Below are 16,850 nucleotides of genomic sequence, written 5' to 3'. Positions count from 1 at the left end.
ACAGTCACTTGAAATTCTGTCGAGTCTCCCCAATGTTAAAACCCATAAAGGAGTGTCAAACCTCCTCGTTATACTCTCCTCCAGCAGCACTCACTGCTGTGTAAACAGAGGAGAGGGGGAAGAAGAAAAATGTAAGAAAGAAGGAGCGTAGAGAGAGCGAGAGAATTAAGGAAAATAAGGGCTTGAGGGAGGAAACAGAATCGCGGGAAGGAGGAAAGTTGCAAGAGAAGAAATGAGGGAAAGAAGAGAAGGAGCAAAGGAGGAGAGAAGAAGAGCGTGCTAGAAAAAGACAGCAGTGATGAAAGTTTAATGCCCTCGCTGTTACCAAGCTAAAGGGAGCAGGCCGGGAGGAGAGCGAGGCAAGTTGAGGTGAAGATGAGGTCCGAAGGGGAGGTGGGGGAGGGTAACACCTGACAGAGGATGAAGACGGAGGGCCAACAATCACACACACACACACACACACACACACACACACACACACACACACGGCTGCAATAGTAGCAGAGCGGCGGAGACACACACTCCCTCTCCCGGGTGAAAAAGAAAAAGCACACACATTCAAAGTGCCTACACGGCAATCGCATCATGGTATTCACTTATCTATTATTCAGCAGTTGAGGGGAAAAGAGTAGAGGAGGTGCTAAAAAAAGAGTTGTAGCAGAGATGCTAAAGGCTGCAGACCATGAGAGAGAGAGAGAGAGAGAGAGAGAGAGAGAGAGAGAGAGAGAGAGAGAGAGAGAGAGAGAGAGAGAGAGAGAGAGAGAGAGACTGTGGTTGTTTTACGAAGGGGATACTTAATATAATACTTAATATCAATACCAAGACTGAAATAATTACTTTGGCTCCAACCACGTAAGAAGTGGATGTAGTCATTGTGATGTCACTCATTGGTTTGTGGACAGCCATTTTGAAACCTTGAGTTTAGCAAGTTTGGCGATTTAAGAGTCGCCATCTTGGATTACAGATGAGAGACACTGTATACGTCTCTGGTAGCGGCAGTGACCTGTCAATCACAGCAAGCCCGCCCTAAATGACCATAATTTACTATATGAACATCAAGTTGTATTGAAGAAGACTTGAAACTTGAGATTGAAACATAAACTCATGTTTACAATGTTTACTGAGGGAATACATCAAGAGAGAAGATAAAGAGAGAAGAGTCCTTTTCTATAGACTTGTGTACAACCAGAGGAGTCGCCCCCTGCTGGTCAGTAGAGAGAATACAAGTTTTAAGACACTTCTGTATCAGCTTCACTCGGCAGAACCGGAGGCTGCTGCCTGGTTCCAACACGCTCTCTCTTTGTAACAATCATTATGCATGTGTTCCAAAAGGCACTGAAAGCTGCACCAATTTTGCAAATGAAGAATACATGAAACTACTACATGTAATGTGAGTTTCAAGCATCCCGTCTCTGCAGCTCCCCTCAGATTTACACATTTTTTCCCCCGAATTTTTCAGCTCTTTGTTTTTGTTTAGCTTTCTGAAAAACTCCATAAAACTTTCTTGAAGCAGCAGCAACATGCTGAAGTTTTCAGCACTACCAGCAGACACAATTAGCAACAAGCTGATATACACAGCTAGTTAGATGTATACAAATATAGAATTTCAATCCTGTATCAAGAAGGATCTCAAGCATATTTTGCGGTTAGTTGTGACTTATCAGACATATCAGACTTATAGACATATGCGCTGATACCAGTTAAGTAAATCTGTCTCAAGCCACCAATGACATTCATAAAAAATGTTTTTTAAACATCCATAGAAACTCCACAATCCATTTTTCCTTTGTTGAGGACCAACATACTTGTGTGTGGCTTTGAAACGTTTTCTATGCACATTAAAAACATTTTGACACATTGTGTGTCAAGACTTTGGTCACCATTGGAAACCACTGTAGCTGTAAATTATAAATCCAAGCATGACAACAGTGACAGCTCTGCAGGCTAAACATTTGAGCCCACAGACGGCTGGATATTTAACGGAGTATTGCAGAATTCGTTAAAGAGCATCTGCTGCGTAAAAACAAACAAGGGATGATGTGTTTGTTTTTTAACCTGGATTCACCCCTTGAGTCAAGTTCATAAAAAGAAAAAAAAAATCTAAATATTCCCTTAATATTTCATACATCCTGTTATTAATTATCCTCAAACAAAGACAGAAATAAACTCTGCAAATAGCTATTTTGTTGGAAGTTGACCCGTGTTTTTAATATTTTGCTCCGTGTGTGTGATGCTGCTGAAGCAATGAACTGAAGTCAGACACACGAGCGAGAGTACAAAGCCTTTAAGAATTAAAGCTGCTCGCCTCTTGACCTCGAGTCCACCCCGAGCACAATGAGATCCATATTTAAACAACATTCGCTCCAGTGTACTCCTGCTCCGCTCCGCCGGCTCACGGCATCACTGGGCATGAATCAAGACGCCACTCAAGGCTACGGCGAGCGGGCAGCACGCAAACAAACACGCAAACACAGAGAAGCTTAGGCTCGGCTTACGAAATCCATGCTGTTGGCGTGTGTGTGTGTGTGTGTGTTCACAGCCGCGAGTAGTGATCAAAGAGGCCATTATTGGAGACAATTGGACTGAAGTGGTGCTGCTCGCGAGTCCGAGGTCTGCCCCTCGCTCTTAATAACCCTTTTCTTTCTCCTCCCTTCCTCTCTTTCAATCTCTCTCCTCTCACCTGTCCTGCGTAATCAGTCTCCATCCCCAACAATCCAACACTGGCTTCTGCACAAACGAAGGCTTTTCAACACCGCTCACGGTCGTCCTTTTTATCTATCACAGCCCCTCAGGCTGTACAATGTGCTTGTGTAATTTCGTTTTCAGACCTTTAACACACACACACACACACACACACGCACACGCACACGCACACACACATTACCAACAGTGGACCATAATTCTGCACTCGTAGTGTGGACCTTTGTTTCTAGTATGGATTCAGCCCTCAACCTGAACAGCCACATCAAGACAATTACAAAGTCAGCGTACGACCACCTGAAGAATGTATCAAGGGTTAGAGGACTCATGTCTCAACAGGATTTGGAGAAACTTGTCCATGCATTTATCTTCAGTAGACTTGACTACCATAACGGTGCGTTCACAGGCCTCTGTACAAAGTCAATCAGAAAGCTGCAGCTCCAGTTCTCACTAAGACCAGGAAAGTGGATCACGTCACTCCAGTTCTGAGGTCTTTGCACTGGCTTCCTGTCAAACAAAGAATTGACTTCAAAATCCTGCTGCTGGTTTATAAGGCGCTGAATGGTTGGGGGCTAGTATGTTTGTGATCTGCTGCTACCTTATGAACCATCCCGAGCCCTCAGGTCCTCTGGTTCTGGTCTACTTTCTCTTCCAAGAGTCAGAACTAAACATGGAGAGGCAGCGTCCAGCTGTTCTGCTCCACGTTTATGGAACAAGGTCCCTGAAAGCTGCAGGTCTGCTGAGACCCTCAGCTCCTTTAAATCCAGTTTGAAGACTTTTCTGTTCGAGGTTGCCTTTAATTGAACTTGACTCAATGCTGCATCTCGCTGCATTTTATTTCTTAAACTGCACTGCAACTTTCATTTTTCTTGACTGTTTTAATGTTTTCTTAACTGTTTTTAAATTTGCTTTTAGTGGTTTTATGTGAAGCACTTTGAATCGCCTTGTTGCTGAAATGTGCTATACAAATAAACTTGCCTTGCCTAGTCAGTTTAATACAATAATAGAGTGGAGCAAACTTTTCTCATAATATCACTGCAAACTTCTTTTTAATTTTGAGAAATGACCAAAAATGGACTTGAAGTTGATATACATGGTTTTATGAAGATAGCAAGTTGTAGCTGCTTATCTACAAATGATGTATACTTACATATACATTTTTGTGCATTACAGTTTTTCATTTTAGGATGCTCCAGGAACATTAGCTTTGTAAAATATAAAAATCCTTCAATTCCTGCTGACTCGTGTGATCTCACAGTCAATGGAAGTCTGCTTTCACGTTTGTTTGACTATCATTGTATGGAAATACCGTTAAAGTGCAGAATGTGGCTTCTCCTATCGTAGTCTCGTGACCGTAGAAGACATTTTCAAACAGAAATGGAGCATTACGTTGCTCTTTAAGCAAGTTTCAAGAGTATGCTATTTAATTTTCATACAGATTTTTATACTGTATGCACATTGATGAATCTCTTCCAAAGAGCAGCTGATTTATGACACATTCATATAGCATTATACCAATAAAGTGTTATACCAGTAAAGTTGAATTTATTTGTATATTATATGACCAGAAAAGGGTGCAGATCCTCTAGATTTATTTCTCGGGTTTGTCACATGCAACTAAAATAACGTTTCAAAAAGCAAAAGATGATACGATCTTGTTAAATACAAATTATCAGAATTGTTGTTGATTACTACTACTATACTTAATCCAATGGTTTTAAAAATACATGAGTAAAACAAAGTACACACACACACACACACACACACACACACACACACACACACACACACACACACACACACACACACACACACACACACACACACACACACACACACACACACACACACACACACACACAAACAGTCTCCATACTGACAGCTGGACGCATGGATCACTATGACAACACAGGGCAGATGTTTGGCATCAGTCTCCGGGGCTGTGAGCTGTGAGTTTACCCAGGTAAGGCAGCCCTCCTCTTGGGAGAAGTCCTCATCCTCATCCTCCTCATCCTCCTCCTCCTGTTCCTCCTCCTCCTGTTCCTCCTCTTCCTCTTCCTCCTCCTCATCCTCCTCCTCCCCCCTTTATCTTCTAAACCTCTTCCTTCGCCTCCTTCCCTGCCGTCCCCTCATTTTCCAACTTCCGTTTTATTTCCTACTCTGCATGAATTTCATCTCCTGCCTCCTCAGTCCTCCTCTCCGTTCCTCCCTTCCCCTCGCCTCTCCTGCAGCGCTCGCCGTACCTGACAAAGCCTTGAGCGGCTGCCAGCGGCCCCCGGAAGCCCACTGACTTCCTGCTAAAAATACGAGCTGAGAGAAGAATCGCAGAGAGCTGCCACCGAGGGCTGAAATTGGGGAGAGGTTTGGAGAATATGAAAGAGAGAGAGAGAGAGAGAGAGAGAGAGAGAGAGAGAGAGAGAGAGAGAGAGAGAGAGAGAGAGAGAGAGAGAGAGAGAGAGAGAGAGAGAGAGAGAGGGAGAGAGGGAAAAATCACTAGAAAAAAAAGGTACTAGAATAAATAGAATAGAGGGAGAATGAGTTTGAAGGAAGCTAGAGGGAGAGAAAAGGAGAAGAAGAGGTGAATCAACCAAACTAAAGGAAAAACTAAAGGAAAAGATGAAGAAAAGATTGAGTGGACTCCAAAAGAGGGGAGATGAAAGAGGAGAAACTTTGGGAGCAGCTAGCGTTACCTGACCGCAGCTCAGCTTGAACCGGATAATGAATACGCTCAACCTGATCTCCCTGTAAATCTGCTCTGCACACACTGAACAGCGGGAGTTACATTCATCTACTGTACAGAATGGAACTGTGTGTGTGTGTGTGTGTGTGTGTGTGTGTGTGTGTGTGTGTGTATCTGGGTGTGACAGAGACGGGGGAGCAGGTGGGAATGAAATAGAGGGAGAAAGAATAGGAATAGCCGGATTATAAATATTTATACGAGCAGACGAGGAAGAAGAGGAAGAGCTGGCAGAGTTGCAGGGGGGAGAAGGAACAATGATGGAGATGGAGGAGGAGGAAGAGGAGGAGGAGGAGGAGAAAGAGGAGGACGGGATGAAGAGAGGAGAGAGAGAGGGTGACTTCACAGGCAGCAGCAGGCGCGCTTGGCTCGGTTTATCTTTTCTTTCCCCGTCTCTCCCGTTGCCTCTCTCGCCGCTGGAGTGCGTGGCGAGCGGATTTGCAGCTCGTGCTTCCTGCGGTTTGCACGTGTGTGTGTGTGTGTGTGTGTGTGTGTGTGTGTGTGTGTGTGTGTGTGTGTGTGTGTGTGTGTGTGTGTGTGTGTGTGTGTGGGGAAAGAGGAGGAGGGGAAGGACAACAAGTTCTCCCCTTATCTCCCCCCTCCCTACCCAAACTCCCTCAGAGAAAGAGACAAATGCACAAAGGCGCCTGCTCACAGGCTTCCTCGGCTCTCTGGGAGGTTTGAGGAGGTGTTGATGACGCCGGCGACAGTGACGATGATGATGGAGACGATAGCGTGGACCGCTCAGCTATACCTCCACTGTTGGAGATTCACCGATTCAACAGTTTTTCCCCGGCACGCTGGCATCATACCGCGTCATTTCATTCCGGTTGCCGGCAGGAATCACGCTGCGATGATAAGACTTACACTTGCTCCCAAACTCAACACATAGATAAGACGCTTCGGGTAAAGTCTGAGCCCGGCAAAGATCCTGCAAAAGGAAATTGTGCACAAATATACTGCAGCAATCTCAACAGCGCTCTCTAAATAAAGCGGGAATATTTGTTGCTAAAACTAAATATCTGATGTGCTCCCTTTTAATTTTAATTTAAGTCATAGTGTAGTGATTGTTGATCAAAAGTATGTAGACAGACTTTTCTATGCAACTGGACAGCTTTGACAAAAATAATCTTAGCTCAAAGTCCGGCCCAGGGCCTTTTACTGCACTCGCAGCTTTCATCTGCTTATTATTTGAATGCCTATATGGCACAATGTCCCCATGACGTTCGGGCTTGATGCTGTGTTCACACTACGAGCAGCAGAAGCAACATATGGAACAAGCTGCTGAGGTGTCGCTCAAGCATGCGTTGACGCATGTCGTTAAATAGCACTGAGAACAGGCCAACAACGCTTCGTTTAAGGCGGACTGAAACAAAAACACATGATTGGTCGACGCTGAACTGCTCAACTTTGTTTTGTAGCAGCGACAAGTCACTTTGTAGCTTTATGTCATCGTCTTCCATTAAAAATGACGAGGAAATACAGAAATAATATAGATAAATAAAGGGATGAATACTGAGGCGTCATTACAACTGAACCCCATTCGCCGACGACGACCATGAGAATGAACTAGATAGCTGGTCGTATGTTCAAACGGCTATGTATAGATATACATATTTATATCTGTATTTTTTTTTAAGCAATCCCACAGCGGGAAGGCGGACTTTGCCGGTGAAGCTTTGATCGTACCTCAATAGAGGCGCAGACTTTGGTGCAAAACATGCACAGATGTCACATGCACACGTCCATACGTCGTGCACTGAGGAGCTTACACAGAAAACAAGACGATCAACTCATGACAGCTAGAAGAAGAGCTCCTTTTTTGCTTTTTTTGTGGCTGAAACACAACGTTAAAGAATAAATAAACGTGAGCAACTGCTTAAAAAGGCCAGGACCAATGACCGGGGGTCCACAAGGGTCCACAGGGGTCTACAGGGGACCACAGGGGTCTACAGGGACCACAGGGGTCTACAGGGGTCCACAGGGGCAGATGACAGGCATGACTATACTACAACTACACATTAGCCTGAACCAAGAAAAGGTGTCTTTAGAGAAGCAGTCAAAGAATGAAAATAAGTTAAATGTCTGTTTATATATAGTGCAGAATATTAAAAGTGTAATGTAAATATTCAAAATGTGAAGATCACCCGCTTCATCCTTTGGGCTTTTTGAAAATGAACTTCAGCAGCCTGCTCTGTTTCAGTAGTGTCAGTGTTAAACTACAGGGATAGGAGCTCTGTCAGGGCAGAGAGCAGCGTAACACAAACCAGACCCACCACATCAACTGAAGGGACCATGCTGCGGGTTCTTGCATGTTTCACACAAAACACATACTGCGGTCTGTTTTATAAAGCACTGCATCAGTTTTTAGTTAGTAGAGAAAACTATACGAGACCTGTACGTCACATTGAACATTCAGTCTACTTCTTCATTTTGTCAAAGTTCTCATTGTGCAGTTATGAGCAGAGAACTTTTTTTTTTTTAAGAAAAACTCTCCTTTGTTGGTGTTCAAGGAAGTCCTCAAAGATTTGACAGTCGGCCGCCACAAAGCGATGCATTCATAATCTCTGTTGTTGCAAAATTGAACACAGACGACAAATAAGAAGCAGACTGGGAAACTGTGTTGCTTGTTACATTTAAGATATGTGCTGTTCATAAGTTGACTCAAAGCTTTGATGCTCTCAGAGCGTCCTTGAACTCACCAACAAGGAAGAGACGACTCAGATCCACTCAGTAAGGAGGAAATCGATTCATGGCATGCTTGGGGAAACCATCAGCAGTGAAGCCAAGTATTCTTTTCCAGTGAATGCTGTAAAATGTGCAAAACCTTGATCTGGCCCTTCAATTTACAGCAAAAACAGAAAAAGGCCTATCAGCCTTGAGAAAGCTTGAAATGATCATCTCCTTTTGAAAGTGATCTTAATAACTTGCAGCAGAGTGAACGTAGTCTGGCACTGACCGTCACAACGGGACGGAGTTAGAGAAAACCCGGGCCCTGACCCGCTCTGGATCCAGAACCACACCTCCCACAGATGCTAACCTAGCCAGTCGTTAAACTTTTTGACCTCGGAGGGCAGTCCCAGCTCGGTGAAGTCCCCAGCGTGGATGAACACGTCTCCGTAGGGCATCTGGATGCTGTCGGTGCGGGAGTGGGTGTCCGAGATGCACACAAAGCGTGTGTAGCCCGGCGGCTTGGGCGTGTCGTGGGGCATCGGGTCCACCCTGAAGCGAGGAGGGACAACAAAAGACAACAAGTTAAGGGAGGAGGGGAAGGAAAAAGGGGTCACTGCAGCTCTTGGGGAACTTAATCAATACAGAAGAGAGAGAGACGCAGCACCGTATGCAAAGTCTTTGTGGTCTGACAATGAAAGAGGTTTGAATTGGTATCTAGCAGAAAATCATCCCCACAGACCGAGGCAGCGGAGGAAACGAGAGGCGTAAGCGAGAAGCGAGGGGCCACAACAAAAGTGTAGTGCTGAGAGACAGAAAGAGAAATGTGCAGAGATAGAAAAAGAATAAAGCACAGATATAGAAAAAGAGGAGAGAGTCCTGTGGGATCCGCAGCGAGTGCAGATCCACGGGGTCTCCAGGGGGGAAAGAGGGGGAGCTGGTGAATAACCGTGGCCCACTTTAGGAGCGCTCCTCCAGGTACGACAACACCCATCCCAGCCTCCTCCGCCTCGTCTACACCCCACCACAAGAGAGAGAGAGAGAGAGAGAGAGAGAGAGAGAGAGACGGGTGGAAGTGGGAAAGGAGATACGCATTGCATGTTGGAAAGTCACTAAGTAATGAAATACAGATGAGGGTGGAGAATGTTTCATTTCTACTTGTGGGGATACGGACATGTAAGTTGAAACTGAAACGAAGACTGAACATGTGGAAGTCAGATATGCTTTGTCATCACAAAAGCTGCACTGAAGGAGGACAAATTACATGATGGTTTCTCTTTCTGTTTATTTATTCTCAAATTAATTCCCGTTTCTTTCACTTCGGACCCGATGACACCGAGTAGCCAGCAAAACGTTCGCATTTTCTCGCGGTTGCAACTTCTCAGCGAAAGACACAAAGTCAATGTCGAACTGAGCAAGAGGTGGGCTTTGCTCTTGTACTGCACTGTCTTTCTGTTTTGATGCCATGCTAGTTAGCCTAGAACACCATTAGCTAGTTAACGTACTAGCTAGTTTAACGTGGTCTTGCTGTGAAACTGATATCGACACAGCGTCAAGTCCTAAAATTCCATTTCAGAAATGCTGTTTACAAGCATTAGCATTGTCATTTTTATTTTTCTCTTTGTGTATGAAAATCAATTAAATCTGGTCAAATGTGATAGTTAAAGAGCTACAGAGGAGCTGGTAGCAGTATTGTCTCATCGTGAGTAAATGAGTAAAACAATTGAAATAAAGTCATATCCAGGATGTACATGGGTTCTCAGGTTAACTGACGGCTGTGTGCTCCTTTAAGTAACCACCTGCTTCTTATATCTACTCACATGTGGACGTGTGGCGGCTGGAACCGTCCCTGGTTGATGTTGTAGAAGGTGAAGGCCTGTGTGGGGTTGGTGCTGTATTCGTCCACTTCCACCGCCGTCCTGTTGCCTCGTTGGGCCTGTGACTGAGCCTGCTGCGACTGCTGCCGTCTCGCTGCCATGATCTCTGACAAGGTAAAGGCCATGGCACAGGGGACCGGAGCCGAGCGGGGCGGTGGAGGGTGGGGAGGTTTCGCTGCTCGCTGTTTTCAGTTCAGGACAGCGGGCAGATAGTCGAGGCCCGAGGAGAGGCTGCTGTGAGGCGTCTCAAACACTCGCTGAGAAAACAGTCACGCTGAGCTGGGCTGAGGACATTTCTTCCTCCCTCCTCTTCCTCTGCTTTTCTTCAACTACTTCGGCACCTGAGGAAAACCACATAGCAGAGCTGATAAAGAATGCGTGGTAAAGACAGGAATCCAGAGATGGATTGAATTAATGCGTTTCAAAGTTGAAGTCATCTATTAAGCTAAAATGTTTTCTTCTTCAAATGGAAGTTCAGATGCTATTTAGTTGTTTTGTTTAATTGTAAACTCAATATTTTGGGGTTTGGGACTGTCACCTCTTTTTTTTCTGGTACCTTACCAATTTCTGACAATTTCTGGGCTAAAAAATCTAAACTGGCTTCCAACTTCCAAATCATCTGATTTCTAAGGCTACAACAAAAGGTATTTATTCTCAATTAATATGTCAATCTTTTTTTTTCTTTTTTCATTACATTCTTTGATCACAAAAAAAATACAAAAAGCAATACAACTTGTCAAAAATGTCCTTCAAGTTCTGAGAACCCAAAGTGAATGTCTTGTCTCTCTGACCACCGGACCACAATAAATAGGTCAAATAAACATTTCAGAAGCTGGAAGCAGATAATATTTGCCACTTTCCCCAGATTTAATGACTGTAACAAATAATTGATCATGTCAGCGGTAAACAACTTCAACAAAGTTCTTGCACATGAAAACATCTTACTGACAGGTGTTTTTCTTTTTATTTGCACATTTATTGTAGATTTGCATGTGGCGAGTCTCCCCACCAACCACCTAATAAAACAATATTCATGCACAGCCTGACAGGAAACACAGATGGAAACTGGCTATGAAGGCCAAAAGGCATGCAACCTAATGAAGTAAGAAACAGGATGCTTTAACACTTCATCGTCGGGGACACAATCTATTAAATGACAGAACTGTGGTGATTTCCGAAATCTTCCAAGGCGAGTTTTGCATCCCCTCCAGCTACTATACAAGTGCATCTGTTAGTGCAGCTTGAATCTGATAATTAAATTCATGAAAAACAGTTATGCGGAATGTATGTCAGACTGCAAAATGTATTTATCATATATGTACTATTTATTTATGAGTTCATTGTTCCCTGCATGTGTACAGTGTGTTCTTCTTGTTCCTGAGATCCAAAGAATACACTGAATTAATGAAATCCTTTAAATCCCTGCCCCCCAGTGCGTGAGGCCTGCACGCGTGTGTCGCCCATCAACAATGGATTCAGCTGTGCGGCTCATTTTCCGGAGGCTCTGGCGCCTGCTGGGAGAGAGCAGAACCGCCGAGCTGCAGGGGATGCTGAGACGGAGGTGATAATTTGGGGACAGGCGTCTTTGGCAAAGTCCGCCTGGGCCGCCAATGCGATGTCGGCGTGCCATCTCGGATTCCTCATTCACTGCAACCTCACACGCTGACAGCACGCTGACGTGACAGATACACACTTCACACTTCACACCGCGGTTGTTTTGTCGCGGGCAAATCCCAGCGTGCTCGGTGGATGTGTGCCTCAGGAGTGCATACATTGCGTGCGCGCGGTGCGCTTTGCGCGTGCACGCGGGGGGATGTGTATGCGGGCCTGCATGCATATTGAAATGTGTTGCTGTTGTCATGAATGTGACAGTGACGGCCCCCTCACACTGCTAGTGTGAGATAGAAAGATGCATTAGCAGATGCTGGGGGATTGTAACACATTGGGCCCGAACGCAGTTTTCTGGATCACAGGACGACTGAATGTTCAGCGATCTCCCCCAAATGTCTTCCCTCTTAATGTGTAAAGTCAGAAGGCTTGATCCATTCAGAGTCAACAAGTGAAACAAAAGTTTGAATTAATTCCATTTCAATCTCTGCTGCTCCTTTTCTAACTGCTTTCTGCACATCTGCTCCATGTGGGGATGCCCTCAAGTCACCAAGACAACCGCACATGCAGACCGACTAAAGCAGAGTGCATGTTAGCCGCTGCTCGACAACACAGCCTCATGGACTTCGTTCACTTTCTGCTTCATGCGTTTACACAGGATTTAATCCTCTTCGTGGTTGTTTTGTGTGTCTTTGTGGTCATTTTGCATCTTTTTATGGTTATTTTCCATGTCTTTGTGGTCATTATGTTTCTTTTCTGTCAATCTATATCTTTTTGTTGTCGATTGGCATCTCTTTTTGATAATTTTGCATTTGTTTGTAAATGTTTTGTGTCTCTTTGTGGTCATTTTTTTCTCTCTTCATGGTTTATTTTATATCTCTGCAGTCACTTTGCATTTTTTACAGTTGTTTTGCTTCTCTGTGTGGTCATTAAGTTGTTTAATTGACTTTCATAATTGACTTAAATATAAGAGCAGACTTTCTGCTCCAACTTATGTTTGTGTGAATCACTCTGAACCCCTTAACAACTGCAGTTTTATGCAATTTGGAATCCCCACGAGAAGATAAGAGCCATGTGAATTTGCTTGTTATGAATGGTGTGTGTGGCAAACATACCACTATAGGATCAAAGGTGACTGAAAATGACGAGCTCATGTGCATGGCTGCAAAAAGCTGCATTTGTAGAATGTGTTATTTTATCTCTTGAGAAGCACATTTTGCTCTATTTTTAGATACCTTTAATTTGAGAATATGTAATACATTCAGCTTTTTGGTCATTGGCCTTCTTGACTCTGTTCTGTTGACGTGCTCAGTGGGGTAAAACAGTCCGCTCCGTCCAGGCTTTTTAAAACCTGATAAACACATATCATCTATGACAGCTTCTTAAAATCACATCAAGAGAGAATTGTTGACAGGATTTACAGTCGGTAACACAAGAAAGAAGAGCGGTTTACTTGTCGTTTAAAACAGACCGAGCACATCGTCCAGATCGTTACCATTTCATATTTTTGGAAAGAGATTGAAACATAATTCAAATTCTATTTTCATGATTAATTTAAATACAAAACCATGCGCACAGAAGCCACCGTATGGATTTCCAGCCATGATCCTGCTCTTTAGTTATAGCATAAACTCAGCTGAGATTGATTAAATTATACGAGATGCAGAATAATTAGTTTTACAGGTCAGGCATTTGTTTTCATTCAGGCAAAACAATTAAATAAAACATGTCAAAATGTTAACTGTTACTGTTTCAGGTGGACTTTTTGAAGCTCTGCTATTGACACAAGTGAGACTGAGAGGAGAGGAAAGGAGAGGAGAGGAGGAGAGGAGAGAGGAGAGGAGAGAAGAGGAGGAACAAAGAAGAGACGGGTCCTGTACTGTACAGAATGCTGTCGAGGCTCTAACACAGATTAAAGTTAATAAATGCAGAACGAAAAGAGAGGCTGTCTGATGGATGCTCTGTCCTCTTGGGCACACTCGTATTTCAAGCGGCCGCCCCATTAGACCTTCTGGTAGTTCCCTCCTCTTATTTGCTTGTTTTTCTGCTACATATGGACACACACAGAAAATGAAAGTGCATCTGAGTGTGATGCTGTATTATCTAATTTCATGCACCTGACTTACAGCTCTGAAATACATTCAGAACCATTGAGGAGAATTCCCTCCAAATAAAAATTAAAAAAATACCATAGATTCAACCGAGATGAAAAAGTGAGGAAATAATAGTAAGAATATGTCTTTTTTCTTACACCTATTATTATTTGTTTGCCAAATTCACTTGTCATTTCCTCACACATTATGGATTTTCTTCATTAAAATCAGATAGAATCCTTTACAGTTTCAAGAGTCGAGTGAAGGATTGCGGAGAAGTTTCCCTCCACTCTGTAGATATGATCCTGCTCTGGTGAACTAACCTCAAATCAAACTTTGCTCTCGCGGGCTCCAGCTGGCCCTCTCTGAGACTTGGAGGCTAAAGCTCTGAGCTGTCCCGTCCTCGGAGACTTCCGATGCGGCGCAACTGAAACTGATCGTCCCGGTGCTGGAATGCGGGATCTCCGGTAACGTGAACGCATCTCGTTTATTAAAAAGCCAGGCTACTCTGGAGAGCGCAGAATGTCGGTCACTTGAGAGTGTGAGGGGGATACAGCACAACATGAGGGTCCCGAGCAGAGATGAACCCGGGAACACGCCGCGCTTTCGCCGAGCAGAGCTTCGGTCTCGCATGCATGAAAAGAAATAGAAAGACACCTCTGCGTAAATGCACCGAAAAGATGATGAAGAGGAATCAACTTACCGGCTGCGGTGATCCGCTGCACTGAGGCTGCTGGACGGCGTGGAAAAGACGGCGTGGAGAAGACGGCGTGGAAAAGACGGCGTGGAGAAGACGGCGTGGAAAAGACGGCGTGGAAAAGACGGCGTGGAGAAGCGGAGCTGCGCGCACTGACAGGACACGCGCTGGGCAGTTTGAATGCGGACCCCGTGGTGCGTCTCTCTCTCTCTCTCTCTCTCTCTCTCTCTCTCTCTCTCTCTCTCTCTCTCTCTCTCTCTCTCTCTCTCTCTCTCTGATCAGTCCCTCCCATCGTATTTCCCGGTGAGCGGTACTTCGAGGAGGAGCAGAGAGGGACAGAGGATGGAGAGGTGCTGCGCGGCTCCACAGAGCTCATCCCCGGTCACATTAAGGCTGAGGCTCCCGCTGATGGGGCCACGCGGGGCCACCATGGGTTTACGATGAGGTTGTGATTCCCTTATTCCCCAACACATATGTCCCAAAAGTTCACTCTCTCGCATGTTCATCATCCTACGGACCATGACCAAAGATGTTTTCTGACCAGGTCAGAGAGATAATGTGTTACTGGCCTATTGGTTGATGATAGAACACAAGAAAGAAAAACTCAAACATGTTTACGTATATCATCATTTTTCTTTCTACTACAAAATAGCACTATGTGTTAACTGTATCTCTGCAAAGTGGGACTTTGAATAAGTGAAATTAAGACATTTTAGTAATTCATTTAGTGCAGATTTCGTGTACCGGAAGTTTAGGTCCCTGTAAGCAAAAATGCCCTAACTTTCTTCCTGGATCTTGGACACCTCTGATTCCACAGCAGAGGGGTTCTGCTTAAGCAGATGCACAATACATACCAAGCAAGGTTTGTTTAATCTATAAGTAAGTCATATTTCAGTTTATTGGCTGGAAAAAAATGCAATGTGGTTGATATCTTACTGAGCCTTTGTCTGAAGGTGGTTTTGGCGCAATTGGCGGATTTCGTGGGTCATAAACTTTCCAGAAAGGAAACTTTCCAATCATGTGCTATGGATATAAAAATTATATTTTCATAACTTGGGGAGCTCTCTTACTTTTGAGTCCTTCGAGTCATATTCATGATGTATGTTAATATTCATAGTTGAATTGTGTCATAAACATGTAAAATATGCTCCTGTAAAGCTTTGCAGTTGTTTTTTTGCTATGTCACATCAGTGGCTTTCATATCGATTCACAGGAGTACAATAACTTGTAGAGTGAGGAAGAGCTCCGGATGGAGAATTCTGACAGAGAAATACTTTAAGTATCAAGCGCAAAAACTGTATTTTTACATTAGATTACAACTATTATAATTGATAAATTTCTGTATATGTTGTGTCTACTTCATACAAATACTTTAAAACTTGTGAGTACCGTTGGTGTATTTATTGCATTGCATTGTATATGATGAATGTTCCTTAATCTTTGAAGTAATTAGTGTGGAATTATGTGATTAAAAACATCATCAAGTATTCGAAATTGTGAATACTCAAATAAAGTACAAGTACCTCAAAATTGTACAGCATTTGTTTGTTTTATGAAACGTGAGAAAAACACAAGCTCAAGTTAATAAGTCCAAACAACCAACTAATGTTCCCAAGTGTAGAGAACGATAAATATACAGTCACATCTGAGCCGCAGGAACCAGGGACACGTAGATATTGTTTCTTTGAATTGATTATAAAATTGCCAAATTGAATCTTCTCTCGGATCGTGTTGATGTCGTCCATATCAGTACAGGGACCAATATGCATGCGTCGGCGTGTATCTGTTTGTGTTTGTGTTGGTGCGCTAGTTAGCTAAGGCTAGCTCCATTTGGAGACGTTTCGACTCGTTTCCTTGACGTTTCTCTCTTGCTAGCTACCGTGCGGCACAATGTGGCAAGATCTCAAGACCTTATGATATCCTCAAGACTAGGCATTTGAACATATAAAATTGCTGATCACATCCCCGTCTCTCTCTCTCTCTCTCTCTCTCTCTCTCTCTCTCTCTCACACACACACACACACACACACACACACACACACACACACACACACACACACTTGTTTGCAGCTCCATATATAAAGTTTTACACCAAAAAAAGAGATGTTTGTTATGGGAACCCATCGCTATCCTGCTTCATGTGCCCATCGCCCCACGTGAACCACACCTTCCACTAAACAATGCTTATCTTCTCACTTTTCCCCGTAAATACACCAGGAACATTAAAGTAAGGGTTTCTTTCATGTCTCCCCTAATAAATAAGGTACTATTGTCTGTATATTTTGTGTCACAGGAAACCTTCACACAGGCTGATGTTGAGGCCCAGATGTCCCTGCCGAGCACTCCAAGGCTCATCATGCTTGGAAAGATCCCAGTACCAGACAAAACACAACATAGTTAATAGTCTACTACATTATCAGTGAACCATATTGTGGTATTTCTAATTAGAATCGGTAACCAATGTCTCA

At 43.9% G+C, this 16,850-nt stretch overlaps 1 protein-coding gene and 1 long non-coding RNA gene across 3 annotated transcripts in view; one reads left to right on the top strand and one right to left on the bottom strand.

The window, feature by feature from the left end:
* Nucleotides 1-14,568, bottom strand: part of mpped1 (metallophosphoesterase domain containing 1) — a 67,853-nt gene extending 53,285 nt beyond the window's left edge. The window contains exons 1-3 of the mRNA XM_068586205.1: nucleotides 14,389-14,568; nucleotides 9,928-10,325; nucleotides 8,478-8,659 (exon numbers count right to left, since the gene is read on the bottom strand). Coding sequence (XP_068442306.1) covers nucleotides 8,478-8,659; nucleotides 9,928-10,109 — 364 coding nt within the window. The 5' untranslated portion in view covers nucleotides 10,110-10,325; nucleotides 14,389-14,568. The remainder of the gene's footprint in view (nucleotides 1-8,477; nucleotides 8,660-9,927; nucleotides 10,326-14,388) is intronic.
* LOC137791345 (uncharacterized) lies at nucleotides 9,168-13,419 on the top strand. 2 transcript variants are annotated; one of them, XR_011078025.1, is made up of 5 exons: nucleotides 9,168-9,283; nucleotides 9,451-9,528; nucleotides 9,973-10,098; nucleotides 11,418-11,545; nucleotides 13,349-13,419. It is a non-coding gene; the product is annotated as an uncharacterized lncRNA (long non-coding RNA). The 2 variants fall into 2 exon arrangements; XR_011078024.1 differs by lacking the exon at nucleotides 13,349-13,419 and having other exon boundaries at nucleotides 11,418-13,293.
* Nucleotides 14,569-16,850: the final 2,282 nt, after the last annotated feature.

The sequence above is a fragment of the Clinocottus analis genome, unplaced genomic scaffold, assembly GCF_023055335.1.
Source record: "Clinocottus analis isolate CAN_PGR_092001 unplaced genomic scaffold, fCliAna1.0.p SCAF_20, whole genome shotgun sequence".
NCBI classification, from domain to species: domain Eukaryota; kingdom Metazoa; phylum Chordata; class Actinopteri; order Perciformes; family Cottidae; genus Clinocottus; species Clinocottus analis.
This window is presented reverse-complemented; position numbering and strand designations above follow the sequence as displayed.